General features: G+C 38.2%; 2 protein-coding genes across 2 annotated transcripts; one reads left to right on the forward strand and one right to left on the reverse strand.

Annotated features, from left to right (window-relative positions):
* Window positions 1–9327: 9327 nt before the first annotated feature.
* On the forward strand, window positions 9328–11714 carry ppk17 (pickpocket 17). The gene is made up of 8 exons (XM_064690678.1): window positions 9328–9669; window positions 10078–10231; window positions 10293–10496; window positions 10552–10700; window positions 10760–10890; window positions 10954–11104; window positions 11352–11465; window positions 11531–11714. The coding sequence occupies exons 1-8, from the start codon at window positions 9436–9438 to the stop codon at window positions 11693–11695; spliced, it is 1302 nt and encodes a 433-aa protein (XP_064546748.1). The 5' UTR covers window positions 9328–9435; the 3' UTR covers window positions 11696–11714.
* Window positions 11706–16944, reverse strand: yellow-b. Its single transcript, XM_064690677.1, has 3 exons — window positions 16849–16944; window positions 14496–14779; window positions 11706–12941 (listed from the first exon to the last, which is right to left on the reverse strand). The coding sequence occupies exons 2-3, from the start codon at window positions 14770–14772 to the stop codon at window positions 11818–11820; spliced, it is 1401 nt and encodes a 466-aa protein (XP_064546747.1). The 5' UTR covers window positions 14773–14779; window positions 16849–16944; the 3' UTR covers window positions 11706–11817.
* Between the last annotated feature and the right edge of the window lie 2420 nt (window positions 16945–19364).

Below are 19364 nucleotides of genomic sequence, written 5' to 3' on the forward strand. Positions count from 1 at the left end.
AGGATAATTAAAATTTGAAAAACTTATATATTAAGAAATTTATGGAGAGTTCCCAAAGATAAAGCTAGTTATATGGAATTGGCAACCATCCTTCAATTGATATTGACATGGTTATGCACACTGACTGTGTGATAGAGGGTATTTCTAGGAAATGTGGGTATTACACAAGACGCTGATTATGCGTGAATTGAATTCGATATGCGAAATCGAAATCGAACAGGGCTCTTTCTGGTTTCATGGGTTAGTTGAAGTGAATACAGAATATATATATGTATATATATATATAGAGAGAGAGAGTTACGTGGTTTTTCAAGAATATGAGTTAATTATAATCCAGTTAAAGGCGTTTCGTATCGGTTGTCAATAAATCCAGAGTCGATAAAGCGTATTCCGTGTCACTTTTCAATTGGCACTTTGGCCGTTATGCGCATAGTTTATAGTTTTCGGCTTAGGTCCTTTGAACAGGATAAGCCATAAAATTCAACACCAAATTAAATTTACACACACACAAACACACACACGTTTTATATGGGTAATTGTTTCAAAAATTTGATGCCTTTTCGCTTTTTTTTTAATTTATTTTTTTTTTTGGTTCTTTCGGCTAAAAGGTCAAATTGTTGCTGTCTCTTTTACACTGCCAGCTGAATTGTTGAATTTTTGGTCTGTGTCTGCTGCCGCTTGAGAATATCCAAAAAATTAGATCGCACATCAAAGGTGTTGCACTTACGCGCTCGAAAGCCGTTCTGAACCGTGCAACCGGTAAACTTGCCTTTTATACGTGGCAATTTGATACCCCATAATCTGTGCCGCACAATCGTGAAAAAAGCTCTCCAACTGTATCTGTATATGTGCCTAGCTGTTTGTGTGCGTCTGTGTGTGTGCGTGAGGTGTCAGCTATTTGCTGTTTTCGCTACGTCTCGGCATTTTCTTGCTCCCTTTTTCGGTCTATCAGCGTTTTGGGGCTGTCCCGTTCCTATTGTTGTTGTTGTTTCTATTACGGCGAGACCGCAGCAAGTGGGCACTGCTTATGTGTGTGTGCGTCTCTGCCTTTGTGTGCGTGTGAGTGAGCAAGCTATGATGCAATCGCAACAGCAGCAGGATCCATGCGAGAGTGAGCGAAAGCTTTGCAACGATTGCGTGAGCACACGCGCTCTCTCACACACATACTACTAATTGAGCAAGCGTTTGTCTATGTGTGTGAGTCGTCGAATTCATTTCAATGACAAATTTTGCATTTGTAAAAGTCCTTGTGAATTGTTTTTGTTTGCACTACGCTCTCGCCTAGGCTCCGCTCTCTCGCTCTCTATCTCTCTCTCTTGTTGTCTAGCTTTCTCCTGCCCCTTTTAAAGCTTTTACTTATTTCACACACACAATTTTCTCTACACATTTGCGTTGTTGTTGTTTTTTCTTTTCTTCTTCTTGCTCAGTGATCATTTTTCGCTATTTGTTTTATACTATTCTTTTCTGGTCACCTCAATGCCAATTCGATCTGCCACCGGTTCGGGGGCGTTACGAGCTGGCCATAGCTAGAGGGAGTTTTGAAAGAGTTACAGGCGAACATTTCATACGATCAGCTGTCTCTATGATTAATGATCATACGTATGATAAATCGCATACAGCTGCTAACTATGCTACTTCATGATATATACAGTTAACAAAAGAACTTTGAATGACAGAACTAGTTCTAGTTCTTATACGATATGATCGATGGTGAGATCGTCTACAAGGTATTTGTCATTTGGCGTCAGTTAGATGCTGGCATTTTTACAAATCGCGAAAATAAAAATCGAAAATTCTTGTGAACTTCAAAATCGCACACATACAAATACAGAAACGCAAATGGCCGCAGACGCCAGCGCTAGAGATAGAGATCAGCAATAGATATAGCTACAGATACAGATACAGATACAGATACAGATACTTATAGATACATAGATACTGAGAAGTGCCAAATCAAATAAATGTTGTCGGCGTCCTTCAGAGCAATGCAATGCATTTTTTTCAATGCTAAACCGAATGCTTTAGTACACAGCGTGTGCTGCTATACATAGGTTGGATCCGCCCCGCTCGGCATCGTTCATAAGAATGCGGGTCCTTTCAACGCAGCACACATTGTGCGAGATTCCTGAGTCGCCTACAAAAACAAAAATAAATCTAAAATAATAAATATGATGAAAAAATAAACTCAAATTACCTTTCATAAATGATTTGAATATTAACATTTAACAAAGAACAAAAAAATGCAAAATAGAAAATCGAGCAGATTTTGCCAGCAAAATCAAATGCCAAGACAAACAATTTTTAAGAATTTTCAAATTTTCTATCTTATTTATAGTTATAAATTTTGATACGCTTTCGCCACAGCGTGCCCAAATGTCTTTCGTATGCGTGTTGAGGGGGTGATTTCTTCTGCCCCCAGCCACCAGTCCCCCGCTCTGGGACGGCTCTGTGCGGTGGACGCCAACGCTTCTTGAATGGAATCTACATGAAACTTTATAAACCGAAAGCATTCGAATAGAACCAAAATTCACAGCAACATATTCTATGGGCCCAGCACATGGGCATTCCACACAGATTGTGCTCTGGGTCTCTTTTCGCACATAACATAAAATGATCATAATTTCTTTTAATTTTTTCTTTTTCCCTAAACTTTTTTGTTTTTTTTTTTGTTTTCTCAGCATGAATTTTGTTTGCGTTGTGTATTTTGTGGTTCTGCTTGTTGAAACACAATCTGCGACATTGTCAGAAATAATTTTACGCAATTTACCCAAAAACAAATCAAACAACAGGCAACGAAAGCAGCAACAACAGAAGAAGGCAACAAAATAACAACAACAAGTCGTATATTGCCAACATCAACACAATTTGAAACAAAAATTTGCAAAAGATTTGAAATCAGAACGATAATCTTTGCGTTCGAGAGAATATTTTATGTGTTTTGACACACAAGTTTTCATATGGTATAGATTTAAGAGCCGCATACTTATAATATGTATGGGAAGAGTATACAGTGGTTCGTCGGGAATGTTAAACACTTGTAAATCGAATTTTCTAGAAATAAGCTGGGGGGGGGGACTTTTAAATACAAAAACAATGAAATAATATAAATTCAGCAAATATTTTTGCCCATGTTTAAGTCTCCAAATCTTAATTTGTCTTATTATAATAATTTTTTTCTCTGTTATATATTATTTTTTCAAATTTATTTTGATTTATATTTTTGTTACTATTATTATTTTATATTTAATTAATTTTTTAATTTTTTTTTTGTTAGTGCAAAGTTGCAGGCAATTTACCAAACTTAAATGGACCTACAATTAAGGCCTTCAGCTAAGACGTCAGCATATCCATGCATTGACCTGGGATTTGAACCCTGTTCTTCGATCTCGAATTGACGCTTAAACTTATATTATTCTGTCGGCCTAACATTCAGTTCGAACCAAAACTCATCTTAAATCAAATGAGAAGTTTCTTCAGTGTGCATAATGAATCAATGCTGAATCAACTGACTCTAAGAATAAGACACTTTATAGTCTAAAAATCGTATGAGCATAATATAAACATTTAGTTGACATAAATTATGAGCGCCTTTGTTAGATGTTCTAGATAATTCACAGCGATGCCCAAAATTCGAATAGATGATTACTGCTAAGAGGAAAGCAGATCCCACGAACAAATGGTTGTCCCCAATTGTTGTTGTTGTTCTTTTTCCTATTGTGCAAATGAGAGAACATTTTCGGTTTTGAGTCATTGACGCAAAGCAATTTTTGCATTTTAGTGTCAAGATGTTTGGCATGCGCAACCCAAAATGGGGGCCTGCAGCGGTGCGGGGTATGGCGGGGCGTGGCAAGGCGGGGCGGTGCGGGCTGTTGCAGGCGTTTTGCGAGGCAGCAACAATTATTGCAAGCAATGGGCTATTTCAGAGGCAACGTCGACTGACGTCCATCAAATGCCCCCAATCGCAATGCATGCCAAGTCGAAAAGCAAGAAAATAGGAGAATCTACAAAATACATTATTATAATCCGACTTTACGGAGCCTGTTAGAAATAATCATGGCTGCAAGCCCCAAAATTATTGGGTTTACAGTACCCTCAATGCCTCGGCATTGGGTTTGGTAAAAAAAAACTATCATATTTACAAATATTTAAATCAAGTTTTTTGAACCCTTTAATATAAAATTTGGCCTATATCAATCAATGATAATTCAAGATGGAGGATCGAAGGCGACTTGATTATAAAAGTTAGGTTAAAGGTTGACTCATCAACGCCCGTTTTAAGCCTTGAAATTGTTCCATAAGTAATGCCGGCTTTAGTTGCCTTCTGGCATCTTTAGAAATTTCTTCGGCAATTGGTGCAGAAAATATTTTTGTAAAACGGCAACCGTGACCAAAATACATGCATATTCTATAGATAACTCTCTCTCTCTTTCTCTCTGTGTCTCGTCTCTAAATGCATTGGAACTTATCCAAATTGTCGATATATAAATATCCATCGTCAGGCACGATCTTTGTCGTTCCCGTCGGTCAACGTCGTCCAATCGGCCGCAACTGCATTTCTCGTGCGCCTCACCCATGTGCAGTGCACCCCTCTCCTCTCCCTCTCCCTCTCCCTGTGCCTTCCTAGCCTGTGGCAGTTTTCTTTACCAGGTAGCCGATCCGCTCGCGTCTCTCTCGAAAATAATGCCAAACATGACAAATGAATGAATACTTCCTGAATTACGGCATTGCATTATGTAAGATTAGATCTGGCATAGATATGACAGTTGTCTATTAAAACTGATTACTTGGCATTTAGGCGCATTCGCCCCATTTAAAACTGAAGCCTCAGCTATCAATCACTTATGAGTCCATCAGCTGTTTCCTTTCTGCAAAATTTGGCATTGAACCCCTTTTTGAGGATTTAGAACAACACAAATTTCGTCTTAATATTAGCAACATTATATTTTCCAATATCGTGTTGCAAAGTTGCCTTAAAGTGGGCAAAAAATGAATCGAATTCATATTTCAGTTTTCAATAATTCAAACCTTTGTAAAAAAAACAACGGATTTTCATATAAAGTAAGATTTTTCAGCCTGGTTCCCTAAGATTAATCATGATATATAAAAACTTATTTTTCATTTTTCATGAAATATTAAGATAAAGAATATTAAAAATTTCCACTGTCCATTTGATAAAGCGTGGCCTCTATATATGCCTCTGATTTTATAGCCAAAATTGTTGGCCGACTCTTGGCAAAATAAGAAAAACTAATAGATAAAGAACAATTTCAAAATGAATCTATCAATTTAATACAAAATTTATTTCAATGTGGTAAACTTTTTGGGCAAACATCATGCCTAGAATTTAGAATTATAAGGTAGTATAATTTTAATTTAAGATAACCCGAAAGCTACCAGCATTGGCTAAGAAATAAATAAAATTTTAACTTCGAAATTTATTCTAATGCTATTACCAAAAATGAAACCTTATGGCTTTGTCAAAACTCAGCCGATTTTAATCACCAAATAATATTTGGTTTAATCTCTAAACTCAATCCAAAATGTAAATTGTTTGCGTAGGTTCATATTAATTTAGGGTTAAGCAAATTTCCAAATGTAAAATTTTTTCGATTCGGTTTGAACAATACAAAAAATTGATAAGCACAGAATTGATAATTAATGCAATTTATTAATCATCTTAAATAATTTTGAAATGCCTTTTCAAAGTTTTTAATGTTAAAAATATATATTTTTATTATTTATTCTAACAATTTACTTAAAAAAAAGAAAAACAACAACATTTTCTTTATGTTTGTTGCTTTTTTCAATAAGAATAAATTGTAAAAATAAATAATTAAATAAATTATATGTTTACTGTAACTCTTAAAAAGGAAAAATAAATTTCGTAAAAACGATTAATAGATTGCAAAAATTAAATTGCAATTAATAGCAAAATAAATCGAAATAGAGCTTTAGTAATTAATTTCAAATAGAATTATAAATGCTATACATGTTAAGTTCCTGTATTTATAATATATGAAACTTGTGCGTGTGTTAATATATTGATTAATTGCCTGGGCTCAATTGAGAATCGGACACGCGTTATCTGAATGTATATATATATGTATATTTCCATATGGCTATATATCGTTTCTTAATTAGCCAATAAAATCGAATCATTTCGACTTAGTCATTGATGTGTGGAGCATTAAAATTATTTTGGTAAGCATTTGTCACCCAATTAAATTGACTGCACACATACCGAATGTGCATAGAACTCAAGTGCATCCAAATGCAATAATCAATGTATGTGCATATGTAGGTGCCTTCTGCAGACGGCCAGACTTTTATTAATGATGAGTGAAAATGCTAAATGAAAATGTTTTTTGTAATACGCAAAACAGAGGCTGGTGCTGCGCTAAGCCCCCCCCCCATGAATTTGAGCGCTATGCGGCCCCCCACGGGCGACGCCACTGCGCGCAATTGATTAATCATATGCGAAATGCTATAGACAGTCACTGAAATGAGTCAGTATAGCAAATACATTAGCGTATACATATGTGCTGCATATGAATGTAGAAATCATATTTTCTTTAATTTATTAACGACAGGCTAAAAGTATTTTTAAAAAATATTTCATACTCCACGCACAGGTAAAAGCCAAAGCGGGATTGTATATAACATACATGTTATATATATTCCTATATGTATATATCTGTATATATATATATGGGTCAGTTATTGGACTGCTGAAGCCGTTGTCAGCCATTGGAGCTGTAGCTGAGGCCATGTGCTAAGCTTCCCCAGAACGAACGGGCGAATATAAACAACAACAGTTGCGGCCAGCTCAGTTCGAGGTGTTCATATATACTATAGCTATATACTACATACTAAATACATATGTGTATGTATGTATCTACTAAATCTAAAAAACATTCATATGCGTTTAATATAGCCGCTGCTTTGGTCTAAATTTAAAACCAAAGCTATTTAGTTGCGAAGAAACGAAGAACTTCACACAAATGAAATTTGTTCTGTGCAGCCGTATCTCGTGGTGCTGCTTGTGGCTATTTCAAAATATCTATACGAATATCTAAAATTTACTAGACACACACGCACACACACACATACACAGAGTGAGGGAGAGAGAGGGAGACAGACACACAGCCGGGGCCAAAAATCGTGGCTGTGTCCTGAGCAGCGCAAAAGCATACGCCGTGTGGTCCGTCCAAATGTATCTCACAGATACAGATGCGCATCCGCAGAGCTGTATCTGTCGAAAGTAAAGCAGAAAAGAAAAGAAAAGAAAAGAAAACTCTTGCCAGTCAGGCACTGCACAATCACATCCACATTTATACAGTCCACACAGTCACGTCCCGTTTCTGTAGTGCAGTGTTGGATTTTTCATCTCGAAAATGTTTCAATTTGTCTATTTTTAGTCGCAAGTTTCTTTTTGTTTATTAGTTTTGTGCCTTTTGCCTGTATCTCTGTGTGTGTGTAGTATATAGCCAATACATATACATATATATATATATATATATATTTGTATAGCAGTGGGTCGCACTCGATTCGACTGATGTTTCGGCAATGCTCTACCCTCCCCTTCCCTCTGCCCGTCTCGTCTCCTATTCTTTGCTCTGCTCTGATTTAACGTCACAATTGTGGAATGCTTTGGCTCTGGGGCTTCTGCTGGATACGCACGCATTGTTTGGCTTGCCTTTCATTTGTTTTTCTCACAATTGTTATTATTGTAAAGCTCAAGGTATAACTAGATACATGCTCTGTTTAGTACATGGCACATATATATCACAAGCATTCGATCAGCTTCAGAGAGAGCTAAGGTCAAAACATTTTAAGGCAAAGGTGTCATAACTTATCCTAAATAAGTATATATGCATATTTATACAGCTGTTATATGTATATATGCATATATTATATATACATATATGCATATACATATTTACTCAGATACATAAAGACATATATACATGAACGCCTTTACGTAAGCCTGGCATCTTTAGATTCTGCTCTAAATCAGCAAAAAGTCTTCGAATAATATTCAAATAAAAGTTTTCCTAAGAAAAGTCCTTAAGAATGATATACGATAGATTTTAGTCTATCTATGATGGCCGAAATCAAGGATAATAAGTGGCACAGTCACTTTCTCTTAGATTAAGGCTTACCTTAAGTAAATAATGTTTTTATAAATCGGTACGATTGAAATCAAGTTATAACGTGTCTTTAAAGAAAGTCTTTTATTTAAGGAAAAAGTCCTAGCAAGCCAGAATCTGTTGTTAGATTTTCCGAAGCTTAGCTGAAAATATTCGAATTAAATAACATTAGCAGAGCTCATTATTATAATTACTCACCAACCTATAAGAGACATATTTCGACCATTATTTCTTTGGTTTAACGTTCTTCCAAATCGACTTAGCCCAATTTGTTAAGCTCTTGAGTAAGTACCTTGAAGAATAGTGAATATTGATTTGTCCGCCTGCTGAATGCATCCATTCCGAAATGTACTCTCACTTGTGTAGTCCTTTTTATGAATTGCCATGATTCAACAAATAAACACATAAAGCCATAAAATGCCTACTAAAACGCTGATTTCCCATCGCCATAGACACAGACATAGATATTACCCATAGCCATAAAGAGTATCTGTTAGACGAGTATTTGCGCGCACATCGTAAACAATTATAAAGAATATGTTTTGGTAATTTAACGCCCGAAGCGTGGTTAACTCCATGAAAATCTATCGCAAACAAGGCCATAATCAAGCCGAGCACTACACATGTTTTTGATACGCCGATTTGATGAGTTACAGTTGTAGTTGGGTACGAATATCTGGCTATAGACACGCTCTAGCACCTGGCGCCCTTATCGGCGGGTGGAGACACTCAGAAAAAAAACTGAAGAGAAACTAGTAGAAAATCAACTACTATCAAAATCTGCATAAGATACAAATTTCGTTAGTTGAGGATAAACTTCATATTTAAAGAACTTTCAGAATTCCTTAATTCCTTAAAACAATACTCTAAATAGATATAGGGTTTTTCATTTGCTTCTAGAATTCTAAAACTTTCTATATAGAAACTTATTCCTAGCCCTAAACTTAATAAAAATGTAAATATCTTTATAAAGAAATTTTTTTTTAATCCTGAACTTAATTTAAATAATAATGAACAGAACATTTTAATTTGGAAATGTTTAATATTCAAAAAAATTAATCTTGAATACATACTTACATTTATTGCTGCGTTTTTCTCTGAGTGTACCGCACTTTTGCAAGCCGCATAAATCAATATTAGCTTATCATGACCAACTGTGAGAATTTTTGCAGGCCGGCCAAAGATATTGCGGATATGTCAGGTTCTGCAGATATTACGGACATTGGAGACATTGGCATTCACTTTGTTTTCAATTTTACGTGCGCGCTAACCTCCTCCTCCGACCATGGGCTACTGGCTGGAGCTAAGAACCTGGCTCCTGCGCGATCCTGCCAAGCTCATACGCTATCTCGTGCTCTTCGTCTGCAGCATTATCGTTATAGTGCAGCTCTACGAGTGCTTCTCCAAGTTATCCGACCCGCCTATATCCACGCACTCCTATTATAATGTCAATCACACCATAGAAATGCCTGCGATTACACTTTGTCGCGAACCGCCTTATCGAGAGGATGTTTTAACAGTGAGTTCCAGTGAGAAAATAAGCATGCAGATTACTCTGTTTACAGTTCTATGAAAGCGAAAACTAACTTGAAGGAAGACTTTCTAATTACGTGATAACCCCCAAGCAACGTCGCAAATTGCGGCGATGGGGCGAATGTGCGTGCGGCTGCAATATCAGTTCTAGGACTATGAGAGTGGCACATCGACTTTTTCTTTCTGTTCAATTTTGATTCAATTTAAAGAAAAATCATTTTCTTTTAACACTTTTTGCCATTTTAAAGTCTATGAAAAGTTAATTCCCAAAATTTTTTAAGATGACAACGCCTAGAATCAATAAATATATCGATTAAAAACATTATGGATATTTTTTTAGATTCATTAAAATTTAAAAAAAATCCTTGCCTAAATTGTTTACTTATACTTACAGAATATATCGCGTGGCTATTGTCCCCATCCCAAATATGCCACCTGTTGGATGGATTATCCTTTTGGTGAAGTTCCCTTTGAAGAGTTCTTTGCCAATGGCACCTTCGAACAGGACGAGACATTCTACCTATATGGATTGAATGGCGATAAGAATAGTAAGTGCAGCTCCGCATATATCCAATGTCTTGAGTCTGAACCCTCTGATTCCTCCACAAGATGTTGCCATCGACAGCAGCATACACTTTTATATGGGTCGCTGTTACACTTTGCGTCCAGTCACGGCCATGAAACGGGTATCCAGGGCGGCGGGCTATTCCCTAATGCTGGAGCATAATGCCAATAAATTGGCCAGCGATGTGGATCTAACGGCTGGCGCGGGCTGGCATGTGTTCATCCACGACAAGCGCGAGAACTTTACGGGTAGGTTGCTTTTCTGGTACAAACAAGTGCTAACTACAGTTCATGCTGCCAATAGAGATCAACATGAAGGGTTCGGGCCGCGTGGAGTATGTCTTTGTGAACATCAATGAGGAGATTGAAATTAAACTGCAGAGCCAGGTATTTTCGAATGTGGAAACGCACACCGAAACCTGCTCCAGAGCGGAGGGCTACAGTGATCTAAAGGTATTCGAATTAAATTCTTGAATTTCTGATACATCAGGCATTATTTTATTATTACTTAGTGCGGCGAGATATGCATCTGGCAAGATCTGGGTGATGAGGTGGACTGCTCGGGTCCCTGGATGCATGAGATTAATCACGAACCATGCAATAATACGAAGTCTATGCGCAATCTCATCGAAAACTACAAAGCGTGAGGCGCCAGTCTCATAGTTAAATTTGCGCATTATCATACAGTATATACTCATATTTACAGGGTATACGAAAGTAGCGATGATTACGACTGCGACTGTCTGGAGCCATGCGAGTCGCGCATCTATACGACCTACATACAAAGCCGGAAACCCTTTTCTCAGCCCGAACCGCGCACCTTACTCTATATATACTACACGACCAAGCTGATATCGGTATGCTAATTGTTATCGATTTTTAAGTATTATATATCTATCTATCGATCGTTTAGTATTATATTCATGAATTTATATATCTAATTCCACAACATTCCATAATTCCAATTCACAATATATATGCTTGTTTACCTCTTTGTTGAAACAGCGTTTAAAAAAACAGAGGATCAACTCCGATTCTCCTTCTATGTCACCTCAAAATGTTTATATATGTAGAAGTGCTAATATGCCCGCTCTGTTTCAGCAGATGATTGAAGAGCGTCCCAGCTATGATACAACCCAGTTTATAGCAGATGTCGGCGGCTCTCTGGGCTTTCTGCTTGGCCTCTCAGTGCTGGGCATCATAGGCATATTGGAGCATGTAAATATATATACTGGGATCTGTGCAATGTAGCTGTCCATGTCAATCTCAAACTGTCGTTTCAGTTAACATTGTTCCTTTGCGGCGACTGCATAAAGCGCCTGCAACTGAAGAATGAGCAGCGCAATCGCTCCGACAGCCCCGAGGATGGGCAATCGCAGGCCAGCGTCTCGACGCTGGACATCAATGACGTCTTCACAGTGGAAAAAGCGCAATTGGGCAAATATTGAGAGCTGTTAATGTGTGTCTAAATAAATGTCTTATATTTATTCAAAAACTACAAGCTAGAAAACTACATTTAATTATATAACAGCGCATTGGAAATGTTGTTGTATACACAAGGGTCTGACCTTTAGAGAAGCCAGGAGCGCAGCTGTAGACAGCAGCCGAGCAGCAGGGCGCCCAGACTCAGCGTCAAAGCGGACGCAGCAGAGTTCGAGCCAGCAACAGAGTTCGAACCCTCAGCCGTCTTCAATCTGATATTTGTCCTGATCACCTCGCCCAGCTTGCTGACCAGCTCTGGTAGCGGCTTGGGCGCCTCGCAGGCCGTATGCTCAATGGCCTCCTGTACGCTGGCCGTGAATATGCGGAAATTGATGCTGCCCGGATATAGCTCATCGTAGATGAAGCTTTGCAGCTGGTTGGCCAGCACCCACAGGCGCTGCTGATCATCCACCTTGACGTCGCTGGGAAAGATCAGATTGTTGTTGTTGGTGTAGACGTGGTCCTGTGAGCTATAGCTCTTTGTGGTTTTCCAGCATCCCACGGAATTCTGATTGGGCAGCGTATAGAAGAGCACGCCAGTCTCCGCGTCCAGGCACTGAGCACCCGCTTGGCCATTGACGCCACGTGAGCCCAAAATCTTGAACTCACGATAAATGGCGCCGGAGGTGGCCAGAGTTTTGTTGCGTAGCACGGAGCTGTTCACAGAGAACTCCATGGTCGAGCTGAGTGGATGGAAATAGAGCGTGGAATAGCCATCCGACTGAGGCTTGGACAGCGCCAGGCCATACAAGCCATCGTCCCACTGGAACTCAATGCCATTGATGCTAAAGTTGCCCGCAAGCGGATCGGGATGAAAGAAATGATGCTGGACACGCCAAGATTCCTGATCCCGCCATGAGTACACCACCAGACCCGGACTGCCCAGATCAGCGGCATACGCATACGTGTTATCGCAGTCACCATCCTCCACGGCCAGATTGCCAAAGAAGGAGCTCTGCTTGCTCTGGCCCGCCGGCAAGATGTGACGCCGCAACAGATCATCATTGTGCAAATCGTAGATCAGCAGCTGTGCCGTTCCATACAGCTTGGTCTGCTCCAGCACGCCCGAGATGCGTGAGTCCAGCACCCAAAGGCGACCACAGCGATCGGCCTTGACACGAAATGGCGAGACAAGCTCCGGCTCGGTATCGCTCAGGGTATGCGCCACCCAGCTAGGAAAGGGTCTCAGCACCGGCATCTTGGATGAGGTGTCTGTTGGGTATAGAGTATACGAATAAACACGTTTAATTTATCGCATTTAACCAAGTTGAATGCTCTACAAATGGCGCTCGTTTTGATTTTGGTCATTTGCATTGATGCTAATTGCGAGCCAATTGCGTGTGAATCAATGCCTCCGACTGGCCGCTGATTCATGGGACACGGGACATGTTTGTCAACTGAGCTGCTTTGACTTATATGGAGCGCGATTATTGTACAACTTGTGATACCCTCGAATGAGTGATGCTCAGTGGATTAGTTGCAGTTAACTTTGAGAAAGCATTTGTACTCCAGAGCAGCCTATTGCTACCTACGCCCAGTGTCAGTGGCATGGTATAAGCCCAGAGATTTTAGGAGCTAAAGATTAATATGATTTAAATTTGATACACACTTCTTGGTGATTTATGTAAGTGACGCAGTCAATCAAGCAATAAGGAACCGAGTTCTAAAAACAGGAAACCAAATTAAACCCGATTTCAAACATATCCCTGAAACTTACAATATAAGTATATATGTATATAATACTTCTATATATGTATATACGATATAAGTATATCTCCTATACTAACCCACACATCTGAGCTTCATATGGCAAATTATTTGATATCCGAACTCAGTTCTTGAACAATCGCTTCAACAACTATATGATAAGGTTAGTTATAAAGTTATTTATATATACCTTATAGATGTTTTCTGCTATGAAAATAAGCAGGAAAAACGCTTAAGGGTCTGTATGTGGATATACCTTGCAATCGATCGGAAATAATTGATTTAAATATACACATGATCTTCTTTACGATGAGTCAAGAGAATAAATATTTCCTCCCAGATGTTTACATATACATCTCTCCACAATACACCTTAGTTTTGTATATAGATAAATACATGTATATACTATCTATCTATCATATACATACACCCACCATCAATGTGTTTATTATTAGGTGTATTTGTTTATTTACTCTATTCCAAAGATCTTTTATTTTGTTTATCTCGCTTTTATTGTTGTTGTTGTTGTTTTACAGCTTATTAATTACGTAAGCGACGCGCTGAGAATTCGCCCAGAATTCTCAACCCTCAGGCAATTAAATGCAACAAGTGGGAATGCAAGAAAACTAAATTGTCTGGACCGTGTACGAAATAGAGCTGACAACGTGTCGTATTTTCATGGCACGAACTTAACACGAAAAAAAAAAGTATTTTAAAGAGTGAAATTAAAAATAGTGCCCAGGCAACCTGGCCAAAGAGATGCTGCCAGTATATAACAGCCAATTGGCCACTTTTCTATTCCCAAGTAATTAAATTTTATTTCGTGTTCGTGTCGTGTTGAAAACTAAATTGGCACGCGCCCATCTCTAGCATGAAACGAACGCAATGCAAATCTATCCGATACAAAGCTATAGCCAAACAGCTCGTAAAACCCACGCGAAAAGACAATGCACTAGCTGAGATTTCAGCTCGGAGCAATTCTTAAGCATTATGCATAAACTAAATTGCAATTTACGCCCGCTTCCCCTGAATTAATTATAAAATAATAACAATACTCACCATTCAGATCAAGATAGGCCAACGAGGCTGGGACTCCATCGCGCCATCTGGGCAGAGTTACGAACAGGCGCTGGCGATAGACCTCGAGGCCAAAGGGTATCACATTGGCCGGCTTGAAGGCGCCGCTCTCTATGGCCGACCAGCGTTGATCGGGACTCTCGTACTTGAAATCTATTTCCCGCCATTCGTAGGCCACACGCAGATTATCTTTGGCCGCGGCCAAGCCCACGCACAGCAGCAGCGCTGCCGTCACAATCCAGGCACAGGCAGTTACCATATTCAAGCTGCAATATTAAATGTTATAGACCAAATTAATCGAGTTAGAGCTGACCTTCACATAGCCATAAAATCGAGTTGAGTCGAGTTGGATTGAGTTAAGTGGAGCTCCGGATACCACAGCGAACCGAAATCGAAACCCAAAGCCGCGCCCCCGTTGTGCAAAAGTCAATTTGAAAGTTGTCCCCGTCATTTAGCTCTCTGAGCTGGCAATTTGGAAACTTTCAGACAAAAGTGAGTCTTGGCTATTGTAGCATGTTCGAGAGGTTGTCGGCTTTGTGTTAGCTTGCCAACCAAATACCCTAAAATGCATGCATCTGGGTAAAGGTAATATATGGCTACAAATATTTGTTTTATTACTATAAATTATAAATCATTATCAAATTGTATATAGCTAAGTAAGTTCGCTTAGTTCTTTAAAGACTACTGTCCGGTGGCAATACTATAATTAACCACACCGTATACTAACTATAATAACAGTATTATAAGTTAGAAGTCCAAGTCTATGCTGAAACTTTGGATTATTAGATCTCTATATTAGAGAAGAAAGCCTTTATCAAGGGTATCATATACTATCCGGTCTGAAATAAAAGCTTATTAAGGAGGCATATGAAGATTGGATCACTTGTGAACGTGTTGACAAGGTTGAGGTTATGTAGGAATATTTAGTTCAGATAGTTTTTGTATGTTGAGGTTGAGGTTATGTAACCACTTAAGAGTATTTACTTCGAATAGTTCACAATTACGTTTATTAACTTTCCAAGGCTCTGACTGTGCTGGAATTTAATACATATAGATAGCTGTAATTTAATTATATATATCCAGTGTATCGCAAATATCACTCAGATTTTTTGATTTTAGGCTATGTTGGTCCTCGGATGATATACTGAGTAGATGTTTTAAATAAATTGATTAATTTGGTAACTCCGACATTAAGTTGAGATAACTTTTAATCATGGCAACACCCAGAAAGTTTGTGCTTTATAGGCTTGATTTCATAATTGTAACTCATAAAGAACTACCAAAGCTCAAAAACATGTATTTAATTTATGGTTAGGATCCTAAGTTTGAGCTGTGTAGTAATATGGTAGCTGTTAAAACCAAAATTGATGACTCAATTCTTCGATTATGCAGAATCTTACGAAATATATGTCTGAATAATTCGAAATTAAGAATCCCCTTAGGTAAGTGTAAAGATAAGCTTAGATATTATGAACATTCGGACATCTTAGATCACGCTTAAGTTTGAGGTTATGCCAGCACTTAGAAGATATGTAGCTTAGATAGCTCTGGCATTCATTTGGGTCACTCAGATCTTCGGCTCTTCTCGCACGTCTCGTCAGGGCCATTAACAAACTCAATGACTGATGTGCCTGTCTAACACTCGAGTCATGGCTTGAGTGCCTGTACTTATGTTGCCCTCTTATATTTATTTTGCTTCTGAAGTGCACGTTCTGGTCAGGTTTGTTTTTTTTTTTTTTTTGTTGTTTTTATTATTTTTTTATAATTTATTACAAGCATTTTTTGCGAGTCTTGCTTTCAGGCATATTCGCTTTTGGGCCTTTTGTTTGGCGAGTCGGCTTCAAATACTCGTTTAACGCTCTGAAAAATTCAAGTTTTTGGCTATGTAACAGCCATTGGCTTTTTTTTTATGTGCGGTCTTTGAGACTCATTAATATTATTTTATATTTTTGTTGTTTTGGGTCTTGGGTTCTTAATTACTGGTGGACAAAATTAAGATTTTAGCGATTTTTATTGGCAACTCCTGAATAACAATCAACTTTTTTAGCGGGTTTTTGCTCTGAATTAGTCACTGGTGGCGTTTTTAAAAAAATTACTTAATACGATTTGTTGGCCAAATGAATAACCAACAGCCCGTGCACTAACGACAATTGAAGGCAAAGGCGTTAGTGGGCTAAGGGGCGTGGAAGTCGTTATGCAAACGTTTTGTCGCACATTCGCCTGCAAGTTTGTGTCTTAAGTCTTTTGTTTTGCCAGATTCAGTTTGATTTGAGCCAATCTTTAACTTGTTTGACTAACGCTCTATGGCGAGTACAGTAAGCACACAAACACACACCTTCAAATTGTCGCACAAGATATCCAAAAACACAACCGACATGAACGACGCTCGCAACGAAACTGAAAGCCCAGTGAGACAAACCCGAGAGTTATGCCGACTAATGCCGAGCTTGGGCCAGCATGGAACCGTCTTTGAAGCTGTGTGTGCGCCTCGTCTTTGGAATTCCAGTGAACTTGAAATTAGTCAGTCTATCGCATTCATGTATAAGCGTGCAGTCTTTGGCCGTCTCTCAGTTGGCGTTACAGGAATCGGTTCCATCAAATGTCGAGTTGTAACAAATTAACAGCTCGCAGTTATAATGGATACTCCCACGACTATCAGCTCTTGCTTTTGGCCCTGCTGCAGACAAGCCCCTGAAACATGTCCCACACATAACGCGACAGGCCTGAAAATGCCAGATCTATCGGCTTTAATCATATAATTGTAATCGCAGCCAGCCTGACGCAGCCATCTGCGGGGAGTAGCCCATGAGTCAAGCAGTTTTTGGGTTTTTTTTCAAACTGGTTCTCTTAACCTGCAGCCAGTCATAATGTGCGTTTGATGAGAGCAGTGAAAATATTCCAGAACAATTATGCTCAGGCTTCTAAAAACTAAATCACCTTCACAATATAAAAATTTGATATTGTCTAGCTTAAGACCGATTGTTCCAATAGCAGCTATATATTAGAAATTACCTTTCTTCCAATTCGCTTCAATTTCATTTACAAATATTGGTGAGAAAGTTTTTCACGCCCACGAGTAGTGGAAGTGAAGCAGCTGTAGCTCACTTCCACCCATTTTCCGCCCGAGTTGAGATGTATTTCACTCGCAGATCGCACTAATCTATATCGATAGATAATCTATAATACAGCTCCAACTTTCAGGCTGATAAACACATTTATAAGGAGTAAATTTTATTTATTAAAATTCAATAAATTAATTTAAATTTAAAAAGAAGAGAACAATCAAAACATTAAACTAGAAATATTATCAGTATGCGATTTGTTTTTGTTTTTTTTTTTCGTTTAAAAGGACTTTTAAACTATTGCTTATATAACTTGTTTGTTGTTATGCTTAAAGTATGTTGTGTATGTTTATATATATATTTTTTTTGGTAGAAACATTTCTTGTACAAACGCTAAAATGTATATTTTTTTTTTGTGTTCTTTACTCATTTACAACATTTAAAACTTTTAACATACGCAATGTATTTAATTTTTTTATTTTGATTTTATGCATTTGCACTAAATATTAATTGCATTAGCTAAATATTTGTGTAGTAAATTGTTTATAGATTGTAATTAGCAGAAAGAACAAGCCATGTTCAAAACAAAAACATTACAAAAATACGCTTATTTTGTAGGCTTTAGTTAAATGCAACCAAAAAAAAAAAAGAAAAAACGAATCAAAGCTTGTAAACGTATTATTTTATCAATTAATTTACATATATAAATATGACATATAGGATATACCTTGAGTTTGAAAGTGCGCTGAGGCGGCGCACAAAAATCATCTTTGGCAAAGGTTTAAACTAGACTTGTTGATTGTTGAACGCCGCCGCGTTAACTTTTAAAGCATATTTATCGAAATTATTATCGAAATTGTTATCGGGCGAAAAACATATTAGGGGACATCAAAAATAGCAAAATCCACAATCCATAAGAAAAATTTTAATCACAATTAACAATAAAAACACAAACTGTTTGATGCCTGCGCTTGCGAAGCTTTACAAATGATGTGGGCGTGGTCATCGTGAACGCCTCCTGCGGTATGTGTGTGTATATGTTACTGAGTGAGTGAGTGTGTGTGTATGTGTATAGAGATATATAAGTATTAGAGCTCTTGCAAGACAAGGACCGAAAAGTCCAACAGTTGTGTTTGGCAACTGTGATGTGCATCCAGGCGCGGGGGGGAGAGGTAGTAAAAAAAACAGGGGGCAGCACATCGCCTGCGTCGTAAAAAGGGTTGTATATGTGTGTGTGTGTGGATAAGGGATAAGTTGAGTCGGACTTAACACGCACTCAATTTGGGAGAGAGAGAGAGAGAGAGTTGGACGCAGGGAACTTTTCGCTCAGCAAAATTAATGTGACACGCTTTCGACTGGACGCGCAGATCAATTACGGTTTGTTTTTAGTAGGGTATAGAGTGTTGAGTGTATATTGAGGTCTGCGCTTTTTCCAGCTACTCGCGTGTCGCCCAGCGCTAAGGACAGACATTGGTGGCTCGAAGTATAAGATAAAACACACACCTATAAGAAACTAGTACGGTTTTTGTACTTCAAATAAACGCGTGCAGCTTACAATTAGTTATTGTACAATATATGGTACAGTAGTATGTATCGCAAAGTTTACAATTGTAGATCAAAAAAATGAAACGTTTAAGAAAAGTTATCTTCGGATGGCCGAAATTTAAATAGCCTTGCAGGGAAATAACAGCGCGCATATGTAAAATTTAATTTATATATCTAAATAAAAAAATTTTTAAACAACAAATGATATGAGCTTTATGATATAGAAGGCGGATTTGAGATTTTA

The sequence above is a fragment of the Drosophila montana genome, unplaced genomic scaffold (genome assembly GCF_035044405.1).
Source record: "Drosophila montana isolate Dmon_TW-CO22-7 unplaced genomic scaffold, ASM3504440v1 contig_3281_1, whole genome shotgun sequence".
Taxonomy (NCBI): domain Eukaryota; kingdom Metazoa; phylum Arthropoda; class Insecta; order Diptera; family Drosophilidae; genus Drosophila; species Drosophila montana.